This window comes from Anguilla anguilla, chromosome 3 (genome assembly GCF_013347855.1).
Source record: "Anguilla anguilla isolate fAngAng1 chromosome 3, fAngAng1.pri, whole genome shotgun sequence".
In the NCBI taxonomy this organism is placed as follows: Eukaryota; Metazoa; Chordata; class Actinopteri; order Anguilliformes; family Anguillidae; genus Anguilla; species Anguilla anguilla.
The window spans coordinates 42,588,180-42,602,534 of record NC_049203.1 but is presented as its reverse complement, the minus strand read 5'-3'; the positions used below and the strand labels follow the sequence as shown (position 1 = coordinate 42,602,534).

General features: G+C 39.5%; 1 protein-coding gene across 2 annotated transcripts in view; it reads right to left on the bottom strand.

Moving 5' to 3' along the window:
- LOC118222909 (interferon-induced GTP-binding protein Mx3-like) overlaps window positions 1-14,355 on the bottom strand; it is a 17,284-nt gene extending 2,929 nt beyond the window's left edge. The window contains exons 1-11 of one of the 2 annotated variants that reach the window (XM_035408841.1): window positions 14,256-14,355; window positions 12,917-12,985; window positions 12,583-12,779; window positions 11,784-11,921; window positions 8,127-8,281; window positions 5,556-5,694; window positions 4,815-5,013; window positions 4,371-4,449; window positions 3,918-4,040; window positions 3,027-3,159; window positions 2,462-2,620 (exon numbers count right to left, since the gene is read on the bottom strand). In XM_035408841.1, the coding sequence (XP_035264732.1) occupies window positions 2,462-2,620; window positions 3,027-3,159; window positions 3,918-4,040; window positions 4,371-4,449; window positions 4,815-5,013; window positions 5,556-5,694; window positions 8,127-8,281; window positions 11,784-11,921; window positions 12,583-12,779; window positions 12,917-12,969 (1,375 nt within the window). In that variant the 5' untranslated portion in view covers window positions 12,970-12,985; window positions 14,256-14,355. Of the gene's footprint in view, window positions 1-2,461; window positions 2,621-3,026; window positions 3,160-3,917; window positions 4,041-4,370; window positions 4,450-4,814; window positions 5,014-5,555; window positions 5,695-8,126; window positions 8,282-11,783; window positions 11,922-12,582; window positions 12,780-12,916; window positions 13,113-14,255 lie in introns of those variants that run through there. The other variant, XM_035408842.1, reaches the window with a different exon arrangement.

Genomic DNA, 14,355 nt, shown 5'->3' with positions numbered 1-14,355 from the left:
GCAAAAAAGGCTGTATAAATACAGTACATTGTATGGTCATCCCACCTACATGTCAATAGGCTTTCAGGAACAGTTGTTAGTAATAAGTCTCTATTGAGGGCAATCTACAAGAATAAGCATCTGGAATTCTGTAAATGGCATTATAACTTTGAATGGAAGCAGGTGTTATGGTCAGGCGAGCTAAAATTGAGATTTTTTTTCCAGAAAGGCAGCACCACACAGCAATGGAAGACAGACACTTATGCTGAAAAGAACATCATACCTATGGTGAAATATGATAATGATCTTTTATGTTATGGAATTATTTTCATCTACTGGTCCTGGAGCACTTACGGTCAAGTTAAGGTCAATGAAATTATGAATTCCAGTGACTACTAAGAAATTCTGGACAAAATTCTGGTTCCCGATTCCAGGAAGCTCAAACCTGGCAACAAATAAATCTTTAAGCAAGACAATGAATCCAAGCATAGCTCTAAATAAACCAAGAAAAGATTTACACCAAAAATCTTTGTTTTACAATAGCCATCTCAGGCTCCTGACCTGACTGTTGTTTGAACTGAAAGGGCAATCCAGAAGTGCTGACAGAAGGACCTGACTGATCATGAAATATTTTGTATGGAGAAATGTACAGAAAACTATAGATCAGTGGTAACCAACCCTCTTCCTGGAGATCTACCATCCTATAATTTTTCACACCAGCCCTAACAAAGCAGACCCCATTCAACAGCTAGAGATGTAATTGAGCTGCTAATTAGTAGAATCGGGTATGCCAAATTAGGTTTGAAATTAAAACCTACAGGATGGTAGATCTCCAGGAACAGTGCTGGTTACCACAGATTAAGACTCAATAGTGTTATCCTTGTCAAGGCAGCGTGCACAAAGAACTGAAACCAGGGCTTGGATTATTTTTGGGGGAATTGTACAATTAATAATATGAAAATAGAATATTTCCTATATGTTTGATAAATAAAATGTAGCTCTGTACTAATTTATTTTATGATGTGTTTTTGTTCATTTTTATCAACAGAATAAATTTGGAAAATGAAACTTTTTATATATTTACAATCTTTGAAATATAGTAATATATTATGGGAAATTCCCAGCAGGTACCAAGGGGGGTACATTTCCTGAATGCATAGTGTGTTCACTCCACATCAGAAGACATAGTCCCTAGGCAGTATCCAGGCGATACAGTTTGATATTTAAATTTCAAATGGATGTCAGACGATAATAGTGAGTTTTGTTGCAATCGACCATAACCCCTTGGGCTTATCAGCCATTATGACACACACCATACCCACTTGGACTGATTTCCACAAAACCTGATATTTTACCTAATATCTGTCCAAAGACCATGTGCACATACTTTCATTTCAATCAGTCATTGATATATTTTTCCATAATGTGTACCACCCCCATTGGTCAATTTTGAAGTCCTTTAGTTGTCGTGTGAGGAGTCCACCCTTGTACATGTACTTTGGGATTCATGATGGTAACACACACTGTTACAGAGTTATAACACATATGGTCATAGGTCAAACCCTTTTTCAAGTTAGTAGTCAGTGGTGGCCATGCTGTTTATCTGATTGGGCTAGTTTATATGTGCAATTTAGTTCAATAACACTATGCAGCAAATTTGCCGCAGATTGGTCCACAAACTAAAGAGCCATACGCAAAAAAACTGTTTTTCCAAAAATTGTAAATGGTGGAACATTTATTTCAATTTTTCTTTTAAAGATGTTAAACTTGGATCTTTAATTATAGCACCACTTACTGGTCAATTAGGGTTAGATTGAATAGACCCATAATGGCCGACTTGCCATATCGCCTCTATCATTTACCATCTCGTGGAAATTACTATCTGAAATTTCTGCCATTCATTATTTCTGAGACTTTTTCCAGGAATAATGTAAAATATTTTGAAAGATTTCCTCATTTTTGGAAAGTTGTATACAAGCAAATTGATCGGGACCATGGAGGACAGCTGAGAGTTGGTTTGGTATGCCTATCACAAAAGCTGTCCAAGGAGATAGTGGGAAAAATTTGTGAACAATAATAAATTCACTGTCAGGTTACAACAGTGTGTTGCTTCATGATCAGATTATTAATTTCGAAAGGCTGTTGCTAAATGGTAATTTTGGAAAATCTGTTTTCCAATAGTGAACTACAATCAAGTTTACCAATCCTAAAAGACAAAGAGGTGATTCTAGGTAGACACCCCACATAATGATTTTCGATTAAACTCAATGCAGGAATAAAAGAGAAACTTCAGCTTCAGCTTGTCATGACAGCAAAAAAATCTGTGTTTTAACAGGTTGAAACAATATCTTTCCAGAGGAATCAGGCTCATTCACACTAGAACAGCATGCACTTTAGAGTGGTGTTGACAGATAAATGAAAGACATTAATGCCCCCTGCCCCCCCGCCCTCCCCCCCAACGCCCGGCCCGCCTAAGCGTTACCTCGGATGATCTTCATCGTCTCCATGGCTGGCCCCTTGAGCTCCACCACCAGCCTCTGGACGACCATCTCAAACACGCTGTAGTTGTTAAACCCTGCCAGCTCACGGCCTCTGTGTTTCTGGTCGTACGCCATCACAACTTCCTGCACCGTACTGTGAACTGGAAAAACGTGGACAAAAAATATATGTGAAATGCCGCACTATGGGCAGTGTCTCTTCTTTAAGTGATGGCAGCAAGGACTACTTTTATGGTCACAGAGAAATTTCACTTCATAAAGTGACCTGTACTCCGTCCCATTAAAACACTAGAGACCTCCCTTTATTTATGCTTTTCCAAATATATATTGTAGATCTAGTATAATCAGATATATATAATAAGTACTCAAAATGTGTGAAAAGAGCAAGCGCAGATCTGATAAATTCTATTTCATGCCACTGCACGCAAGTTTCTTTTAGCCAATATCTGGACAGATCCCACTGGTACATGAAAATAATGTTGGTGTAATTCTAATGCTGGGGAAGTTCAACTTCAATCATTCTTTTTAAATAAGTACTGAACTTCATACATGTTTCTTTGGTCCAATCCAGGTGTTCATTCCATTTTTTAAATTGAGATCGCAGAAGGATGAACAGGTTCTCTTCGCTGACAAGCTCCCCTGTGGACAGTCGGTTTATCTTGTCATTGAACAGCGATAGTGTCTGCAAAGCAAAGGGACAGGACGTTAAATCAAAGATTATACAGCACTCGCCAAAGTCTGACTAGTTTTTTCAAAATGTAATCCATATTACAAAGTCTGATTCTCAGCTCCTCATTCCTTTTTGGTTTTAGGTTGTTAAGAACTTATTGTAAGCTATAAGTACATGCGAATGAATGATCATGAGAACAGGTAAGTTCACTGTTGACAGTTGTGCATAATGCTTTGTGTTTGTGCACTTGTATTTTTATTTAGTTTAGTCACTTGCTCTGTATAATGGCATCTACTAATGTTCCTGGGTACCAACCCCCATAATGTATCATGAAGCAGTTAAATTGCTGTATATATCATGGTTTTATACAACCCACAAAGATAATATGCATACTAGGTCAGGACATACGTGTTTTTGTAAACCAATTATTCTTCACTGTAAAGGGCATATTTCAGTGCTTGAGGACTGTTTTAAATGAACATGAATTCATCTGAATTGAAATTGCAGAGGGTCTATTTCTTAAGGGTGAGGCAGTTTTAATGATAAAGTTGGAGGGAGAAGTGTGTCAGTGTGTGTTATATGTGTGCAGAGATTATGATCATGGGGCGGGGGGGATTGTGATTACAGAGACCACCTCTGCTTTACAGAAATGTAATCGCTGCAGCCAAAAGGCACTTAAGGGCTGACAGGGCAAAGAGGCAGGGGCTCGAGCAGTTGGGCCCTAGCTCTTCACGTGCCTGAGATGGAGAGTGAGGTGTGTGGGTACTCACATCGATGAGGTAGCTCTTCCTCTCGTGAGGTTCCAGAGGCGGCCCACTCTCACACAGACTCAGCTCCTTCCTGGTGTCCCACAGCTGCTTCTTAATTTGCTCAGATATGAGAGGAAGGGATTTCTGGGAAAAGGCAATGAACACAGTCAGACAGTAACACTTAATATACATGTTCTGATAAGTAACATGACAATGATGCACTCATGCAAAGGAACATTGCAATTCTGTTGCATTCCTGCATTTTTGTACTACCTTCCCAGTGTCATTCATACATCCAAATATACTGTAGGTAGAAGGAATTGCAATTTTGGTTGGAAAGAAAACCATCATACACTGTGGTTCTCCAGGACTCATGTTCATGACATTGAGGCAAATATACTCCTGGTGTCAAACGCATCCGAGTATATGAAACACTAAATGTCGTAGGTTGCCAGGTTTAATGGCGAAACTCACTTTGATGTGGTCAACGAGGTCCTGGGTCAGTTTTGTGGCAAGACACTGTGTAGTGGCTTTCTCTTCATACAGAAGACCACTGTGAAAAGAATGAGTTTCAGTTACCAAATGGAAACACATGATCCAATATTGTGGACAGTCTTTAAAACAATTGTCTCCTTATTTCGACAAACCTCAAATACAAGGCATAAGCTTCAACATCCATAATGATTCACCCATCATCATTTGCTACTCACAAAATTGGCAGCATCCTCTGCTCTCTCTCTGGTCACATAACCTCTTTGCCTCTTGTGAAAACTACCAGAAATCCACTGGGATGCTGTTTACCCTCAGCACAGTGAGGTATCTCAACATGGCCTTTATATCTCTCATGCGCACATACTTACGATGTGCTAAATGGATGAATGTAATTTAATCAATGCTGCTATCTTTCTTCTGTCATACCTGAAGTACTCATGGCGCCTAAAGAAATCTCTCTCGATTCTGGTGGCATCAGATAGGGAGATCCTGTCGTTGATCTGCTTCTGGCCACGGCACTTCACAATGATGTAGCCCTTGCTGAGAGGGATCACTTGGTTTCGGACAATGTCTAGAACATTCTTCTCTGTCCCTTTGTCGACCAGGTCTGGCTTGGTCAGGATTGCTTTTCAGAGAAACAACAAAATCACCATGAGTTAATTTTCTCATTAGTCTTTGAGGTTTAAAAGAAATTCATCAACATTCGCTTCGAGACGTTATTGGACAGAGCATACAAGAGACACTGGCCCTTTCACATGGCTGAGGAAATACTGTACTGTGCTTATGTATTTGTTCCTCTGACAAAACATCCATGTCATGAGTATGGTACTTCAATTACCACTGTTAAAAATAAATACATTAATTTCTTCACAAACAGTTTAACAAGTTAATTTAAGTAATTTATAAACTTGGCCAACCATATTTGTGGATCTAAAATGTAATATTAGCCAAAATTAGCAACTGACACGATTTGCCAGAATCCAGGCCAGCATTTTTGAAACAAAATATATAGTAATAATGCAATAAATAGGGTTTAATATTAAAATTTTGATTTACTGTGGACACAAAAAGTGAAGAAATTGAAGCATGAATACTTGAAAAGGACGCAAACCTACAAATGGCAAGGTAGTTCTGTAAATAGACAATCAGCCTTCCTGCTTTTCTTACCCAGAGTCCTTTTCCCCTCAGGATCAACTTCCTGTGCCATCTTCAAAGCTTCTGTTGTTGCAATGTCAACATTACATGGAACCACAACTAATATAATGGTTTCAGTCTTCCCAATAAAATTCAGGATGAGTTGTTTTATCTGAAATTACAAAAAAGGAAGCCTTTTCATTTAAATTCTGAAATGTGAATTAAGCCCATTTTACGGAATACTATTAAGTTGCATTAATCTTCTGCAACCATTCAATTTTGGAGCAATTTCTGTACAGCCTTGACACTTTGTGGTTCCTTATTTCTTTAATATCTTCTAAATCAAAATAAATCAGTTTTCACTAGTGATGATTTATATATTTTTTTGCTGATTCCAATTCAAATCAATTTAATGGAAGCTCACAGAAAGAAAAAGTTGGCTTCATTGCAACTTTATTTCTCAGGATTCTAAATTTTTTTCAATTCTTCAATTTTTGCAATTCTAACTGTTCTTTCTGCAATTGTGAGTTTACTTCTCACGTAAATAAACCAATTTCATGTAGGATGGTCACAGAATGAAAATGAACAAATGCAGTGCATCGCCTCTTTCAGTTTCACATAACTTCAATTGCAAAAATAGTGCCATCAGCTCGAATATGCTTTTTCTTCAAAGGACATACTAGCTAATATCTAAGTGAAATTCATCTAACACTTCAGGACTGAACTGAAATAGGCCCACTGGCAACGATACTGGAAACTGTGACATCTTCTGTAGCTAGCTAATGCACTTAAGTTGCTTCGTTCAAGGATTGCTTTCTATACTCACATAAACTCGCAGATGCAAGCATTCCAAGATTCAGAATTCCAAGAAATAAAGTCGCAATTAAGCCAACTTTTTTGTTTCTGTGGCGAAAACGAGTTTCCATGCAATTCTGATAGATCGTTCTGAACTATTTAGTCAGGATATATGACTGGTCCATAAATACATTATGTTGTGGACACTACTGTACCAATTTAGCTACAGTAAGGAGAACATTATAACTTCAACCAGCACCACTATAAACCACTGAAAGGCATTCTGAATGTGTTTATTTGGTTGCTTTTACAATTTATATCAAATATGCATTCTTGTGGAAACCCATTCAATTTAATATGATCTGGAAGTATGCCTACATTTCATCTGTGACTCCACACCAAATGTATTATTGTACATGCAAATTGAAACTAAAAGGAAAACTAGGGATAAAACATTAATAAACAATTAAAAATAAGAAACATGCATGTCCAAATGAAGGGGAAAAAGTATTCAATATAAATTCACATGTTGCACCCATGATAGTCAGCAGCTATCCACACACTCGCATCAGTCTTCAGTACATTTATTTTGAGTGCCTGTGTTTAAAAGTCACTGCTGGATGGCTCATTTCGTAAAGGCATCGACTATGGTGCATAGATGAGCGTTACAGTCTGGGACTGAATCCAGATTGTGCCAGTGCTGACTGGCCCGTAGCTCCATAGTGCAATACACAATTGAAAGGGTATAGGAGGCTTCAGTTGGTTAGGGGTCCGCGTTTCCCCGGGTGGTTACGGGGTGATAGTGTTACCAAAGAAAATAAGAAAGAATCGTTGGACAGCAGCTGCACGCAATGTTATTAATGTTAATGTCATTAGGATTAGGATATACTTAATTGCGTGCCACAAGTCTATAATTTTATTAAGCAAATCCAACAATTTTATTTATTTAGTAAATCCAACTATGTTTTTTTTGAGTCTGCTTGACAATACTGCGTACAACCACAACCACTAGCCAACATTTTGTGTGTGTGTGTGGGTGTGTAGTAGAGTTCTACAGCTAGGTGTTGGGCAGAGCTACTAGCTTAACTACCTTTGTTTTCCAGTACCACATGTGTAGCTTATATTTCTAACATCACGTAGCTACAATTGTAGGCTAGCAGTATTGGCATAAAAGTAAAATCGTTAGGCCAGCATCATTTGTGAACAAAGAAAATCCCATTTTAGATTTAAAACACTATTGTCCATCGGATATTGAAAGCAAAACCTAAAAGGGATCAGATCATGTCATCACCACGATTTCTCTGCGCCAATTGCATTGGCAAAGTTTGTTACTATCACGTAAAAATACAAGCCGAAGTGTATAGAAACCTGTATTGGCATAAAAGTAAAATCATTACACCAGTATCATATTTGGACAAAATCCAAGCTTTTAGATTCACACCATTATCCATCGGATATTTAAAACGAATTCCCTGCCTAAAATGGACCCAGTTTTTCGTGTTACCATAACTGCTCAGCCCCATATAAGATGCAAGTCATCGTGTTGCTATCACGTAATATTAGACATTTAAGTGACCATACCACGAATGAATGGGCATGCTTAATGTAACAAAGTTCTCAACAGCAGCAGACTGGCCACAGTTCACATCAATCAAGCGTACCTGGCTGTCAGGCAGAAGCAGTAGGGAAATGAAAACAGGAAGAATCAGACACATTTTTAAAAAAAGACGCAGCCATCTACCAGCATGTCCTCTGTGATCGTCCGGTCGACTGTGATCGATGCATTGGGCACCCCTTCTCTACACTCACCTGATCTCCAATGTCTTCTGGCTGACCTTTAACAGGAACCCTCGCAATTCCAGGTAGATCAATCAGGGTGAGATCACACACATCAGGAGAACTGATCTCCAAAGAGATCAGCTCATCACAGATTCCCACCCCTACTCCAGCCAGCTTGTCCTGTGCTGTGGAAAAAGATGGGAAATTGTAATATTTTTGAGCTGTTTCCAAAACTTCTGGTCAGGACACACTGGTGCATCATAAGAGGGGTCCAGGAGGGTTGCAAGAAGCACAAGGAAAAAATGAACTCAATAAATTGCCACTGACTGCACACCAGTCCAATTAAGCTCTGCACTTGTAACTTGGGCTGCACAATTTCCAGCATATAAGTAGTTATTTTGATATATTTTAAAAAATGCATTGCAATTCCATAATTTAACATACAATATTTGTGTGGTTATTATCATCATTATTATTGTCGGATATCTAGTCTTTAGATTATCATCTTTCAGAATATCATTTGTATGACCATAGGAATGTATCTGTTTTCTCCCTGCCCCCTCCCCCTTCTCAAACATGAGAGGGATCATCCTAATTTTTATTCAGTGTGCTGTGGGGGGGCAATTAAGATATGATGACTCCCGGACAGCGTGAGCAGTGCCACACTAACCAGCAGGTGAGCAGAGTGCAACAAGGCATTCAACTAAATTAAAACAGCCGAAGAGTTTAAAGTGAGAAAATCGAGGCATTGTCCAAGTCAAAAGTCCACACCACAAACCTTTAGGGTAAAGGGTAGGTACAGCAGGGTGGAGGATGTAGCTGGGAAGTAGAGAAGCTGAGTTTTAATCCAGTTTAGCTTAAGTTCATGATTTCACATTCAGCTTGAGGTGCAGTATGTTGCAGGCAAACGGAGATGCCTATCGTGACCAATGTATCAGAGGGGGTAAAGAACAGAAGGAGTTGTCGGCCATCAGCATGGGAATGATAAGATATGGGAGGAGCCAAGAGACTTGGGACAGAGAAGATGGATCCAATGACCGGGCTCTGGGGGACACCTAATAACAGTTCCTGAGATCTCTAAACTACACCTCCCCCATGCAACTTGGAAGGAGAGATAGTCGAGGTACAGAGTGAATCAGTTGAGAGCAGTGCCAGAAATCCTGGTGGTAGTCAGGGAAGACAGCAGGAGTTGATGGTCAACCATGTCTAATGCTGCAGAGGCTAAGGACAGAGGACAGAGAAGATACCTTTGTAGCCTGACATTGCTCATTGACTGCAAGTTGGGCAGCCTCATTTGAATAGTCAGCCCTGAAGCTGGACTAGTGAAGGTCTAGAAGGTTGTTCTGTGATAAAAAAGAATTTTTTAAATTAAAGAGAGCTGCAGAGTTGAAACCAGCATGTTCAAGAGTTTTGGTGAGAAAGTTAAAAAGAGACATAGGACGGTTGTTCTGGATGATGGGTCATGGGTGGGTTTCTTGAGCAGGAGGGTAATCTGAATTTGTTCAAAGACAGCAAGGACAAATCCAGGTGATAGGGAAGAGCTCACCGGAGAGGAGATAAATGGGAGGATATCACCAGAGATTGAATGGAAGAGAGGTGTAAGGATGGGATCCAGGGAGCAGAATGGTGGGGATAGCAGGAGTTGATTGAGGTAATCATCCATAAGGGTTGACAAGGCAAAGGGGGGAAGATTGTCTGGAGAGAGGCTCCAAGCTTCACTATTTTGTTTAAGGACTCCATCTTGAAAGAACTGCAGATGTCAGTAATGTTCTTGTCAAAAAAGGTAGCACAGTCTTCCGTAGTGAGGGTTGAACGGGTATTGGAGGGAAAGGATTGTGAAATGAGAAGAAAGTAGAGAACATGTGCTGTACATGGGCTGTACTAAGGGGTATAAAGTGCAGGGAACTGGCTTCTAACCCAAAATATGTAGGTTTGATTCCCAAGTACTTAATCTAAACTGTTTCAGTTTCCATTTCTGGCTGTAAAAATGGATACTGTGTGAAAAATACTAAAAAGTATATCACTCTGCATAAGTTCATCTGCTGAATACCAGTAATGTAACTGAAGATGACACTGCTGAGGAGCAGGTAACTGGATGAGTCAGAAGCATTTCTTGTTCTGAATCTTATGTTTAAGTCTGCATATGCTTTAATTAATAAGAAGTGTGTAATAAAACATGCGAGGAAATCTTCAGGGAAGTAAAGCCATACTGATGTAGAAGAGGGCATCAATAGTCTCATAACATCAAGATTATATTCTTAGGTCTATAGGTTCTGCTGACCTGCCTATTGGCTAAAGGAAAAAGGCAATACACACCATTTATTAAATAAATGATACTAATTACTATTAAAACACTTTCCCGATAAAACTGTGGAAGAAACAAAACAATTTAAATGAAAGGCAAATAGAAACCCAAAAGCAGAGTATTGAGAACAATGCCTAAGTAAAAAAATGAAAGCGATTGAAAATAAGAAATGAGGAAGATGACACAAGACAGAGCCACTTCCTCCCTGTGGTTTATGTGCAGAAGATTGTGTTGAATGATGTGATTAATCATTTGGTGTGTAATGTGTGGGTGGCAGTGTAATATAACAGGTAAGGAACCGGTCTTGTAACCTAAAGACTACAGGTTTGATTCCTGGGTATGACACTGCCATTGTACGCTTGAGCAAGGTACTTAACCTGCATTGCTTCAGTATATATCCAGCTATATAAATGGATACAATGTATATGCTACGTAAAATGTGCTGCAAGTCGCTCTGTATAATGCCTGTATTGTGTCCAAAGTGGCGCATTTCCACACCTTAAAATAGGGAAATGAAAGGACATCACAACCCGGAACTCAGAGAACATGTGCAGTCCCAGCAGTGCATATGTGCAATGGAAAAAAGGGAAGTTGTCACCTTCATGAAAATAAAAATTAAATCCCAAGAACACACGTACCCTTCACATGTAATAGAGCTGAAGCTAAGCAGAGCTGGGCTGAGTTGTGAAACCTAACAGGGGTGGGCCTGAATTGATACTGAAACTAAGCAGGGTTTGGCTTGGATGGAATGCAGCTAAGCAGGACTGTGCTCAGTTATTAAAGAAATCAACTGGGACTGGACTTGGTTTGTGCTGAAGCTGAGAATGTTTGGGCTAGGATGGACTGAAGCTAATCAGGACCGGGCTTAGTCATTAAAGAAACCTACAGGGGCTGGGCTCACTTTCTACTGAAGCTGATCAGAGCTGGGCTTGATTAGTACCTGGATGTGGCACTTTTTATGTCCATAGACTACACGCCACAGATTAAAAAACAATGACAAAGCACAACACTATAAAAGTATGCTACTTCAGCATGTCTGTGGTTCTCATAACTGTGCTGAATGCAGCATGTGACAGTGTGGGAACTAAGTGAGAACAGAGTTATTGATGCAGATGACTGGGGAGTTGTAATGTGGTCATTGTCTTGTATGAAAAGTGCTATACAAATAAAGTCTGATTGATTGATTGACTGATTGATTGTCTAACACATGCAATCAAATAAGCCACTACTGACCTGCTGGGGATGAATGAAATGCAGGTTAGAAACCTGCTTTGGAAAAACCGGTGAGCCTACCTATGTTATTACTGCTAATGAGATATGAACTACCTATTGTCTTACCGATTAAAAAAGCAATAATAACATGTTAAGAAAATAGCACCAACCCTCAGCCACATAGCCTTCCACCAGTGATGGGTCATCAAACTGGATGAACTCGTCTCCGTAGGAGATGGAGGCCTTCCAGTGGATTCCTCCTCTCAGCTTCCTCAGCTTTAGCTCAAGAGGACAGCGGGTCACAATTCCTAAAAAGAGAAAGGAGTTTGAAGCCATGGGATCCATGTACATTACAACACATTTTATTTGGAAGATGCTTTTATCCAAAAGCGACGTACAATACGTGCATACCAAAGGTCATTGAAACAACTACAGAACAGAGATCAAATAAGGTACAGTTCTCGGAACGTTCTTCCCCATAGCCAGGAACATCAGAGATATGATGAAGAGCTACAAAATCAAGATGAACACACAAGTGCAATATGAAAGTGCTAGAAGACGCAAGTGCAATATGAAAGTTCCAGAAGATCAAGATACAAATGTTACATGAAAGTGATAGCCCTTCAGAGGAGTGCAGTGTTAAAGTTGATCAAGGTAGAGTCAGAAGACATGCGTCTTCAGACCACGGCGGAAAATAGGCAGAGACTGAGTGGTTCGTAGAGGAATGGGGAGTTCCACCACTGGGGAAATAGGTGAAAGCTCTGTGGTAGTGTCTATCTGTGTGTGTGTGTGTATGTGTGTGTGTGTCTGTGTGTCTGTGTGTGTGAGTGCGGGGAGGGGGAGTACTTTATGTCTGTGTGCGTGTGTGTGTGTATTTGTGTATACATGTGTGTATGGGGGGAGAAGTGGGTATGTGTGCGTGTTTATGTGTATTGTGTGTGTGTATGTGTGTGCTTGTGCACATCTTACCACTCCCTCTGGGCAGTGCCACCCCAGACAGGGCCTCCAGTACGGAGCTCTTGCCAGAGCTCTGGTCTCCGATCACAGCGATGGCCGGCAAGGCCAGATCTTTCTCGATGCCGATCACTCTTAGGGAGTCAATCAGGTCTATGTAAGGCCGCACCTTTTCATCCAGGTGGCTGTGGAATACTCCTTCCATTGGGTGACTGACATGATGAGAAAGAAATAAACAGAAATTAATTGATAGGCATGACCTTTTTTTTGTGACAGAAATAAATTGTCTGTGAAAACATTCCATTTTTAGAACAATTTTGAATGGACATTGAATGCAAATGCCCCTCACCATTCTTCCACAGCAGTACTGGCATCTTCAAAGTTTTCTGCAGGATTGTCCATTGATAAAAAAAATTATCTGAAATGTAAAAAAACATGATGTCTCTCTGCTCTCACCATTAATGAATGGAAAATGACTTTCAATATTCATCCTAAAACTGTTCTGACTGCTAGACAACAGATTATCTAAACTTGTGCATTTGCTTGTGGAAAAATTAGGACTAATTATTTAGAGACACGTCATATTACCCTTTTAAATAGATAACTGACCAAACATAAGAAATTGAAACATTGGAGCTGAGGAAAATCAGTATTTTATTTTTAAATTTGGAGGAAAGGGTATGTCAACTGAAACATTGGTTACATTTCTCCAATGTGCTATTTTGTTTTCCAGAGTAAAGAAAAGTATCAAAGCAGCCAAACAAATTATCATAAAAATCTAATGTAATTCTGTGTTAAAAATGAAGCACCAGAAATGGAAATTCAATAACAAAGCAGCACAAAAAACCTGTATTTTGCAACACCAAGTTGCATATGGGAAGTGGGTTAGCTTTTTGCCCGAAAGTGTATATTGCCTCTTCCTTTGCGAAGCACAGATGAAACAAACAATAGCAACTAAAACAGCACTAAGGTTGTACCTTTTCTTAAAGTTTTGGAATTACCCCTTACAGGCTTGATAATTTATGCCTGAAATACTTCCCATATTTGCATCTCACAAATTATATTGGTATTTCAAAGAAAATTATTTGTGCTTTTTCAATTTTTTGCAGGATTATGGTTCACTCTTTTTGTGCCACTGCAAGTCGTTCACTCTTGCCTCACTTTATTATTGTACAAATCAAAGATTAGTTTACCCCATAATGTGTCCCTCTACACTCTCCCCTCCCGCATGCCTATCAAACCCTTCCACTTTTATTCTAAGGTCATTACATTCATTGTGCTTTTCAGTTGACTACCATCTTTAAGACTAAAACTCAATGCTCGCTTAGGAGCCACAATTAAGGGCAAAATAAATGTCAATGAACAAGAAAATGTGATAAAATCTTCAGCAAATATAGAATAATCACCTCAGTATGCTATGAGAAGAAACGGAAGATGGGTGGTAAAATACTGTAATGCATTAAACCACAGACTGATATAGATTCTGAACTGGTGGATGTAAAACCTAATGCAGCCGTTCTGCAAAGCGGAAACTGGATATATGGAATCCACTTTGTCAAGGAACTATTGTTGCCCGTTGCCTGTGATTTATTAAGCCTATGACATATTCTACTTCCAAAAGGCACGTCATATATGTTAGCCGAAGTGTATCCTAGCAGTCCTCCAGTGCAGCATATTGAGTGACTTACCTTGTTAGGTGGAGATGTCTTGACAACTATATCTTTTTCAGTGAGGCAAGGAGGAAGTTGAATGCATTTTATATCACTGAGCCAAGAAGAACCGCAAAGC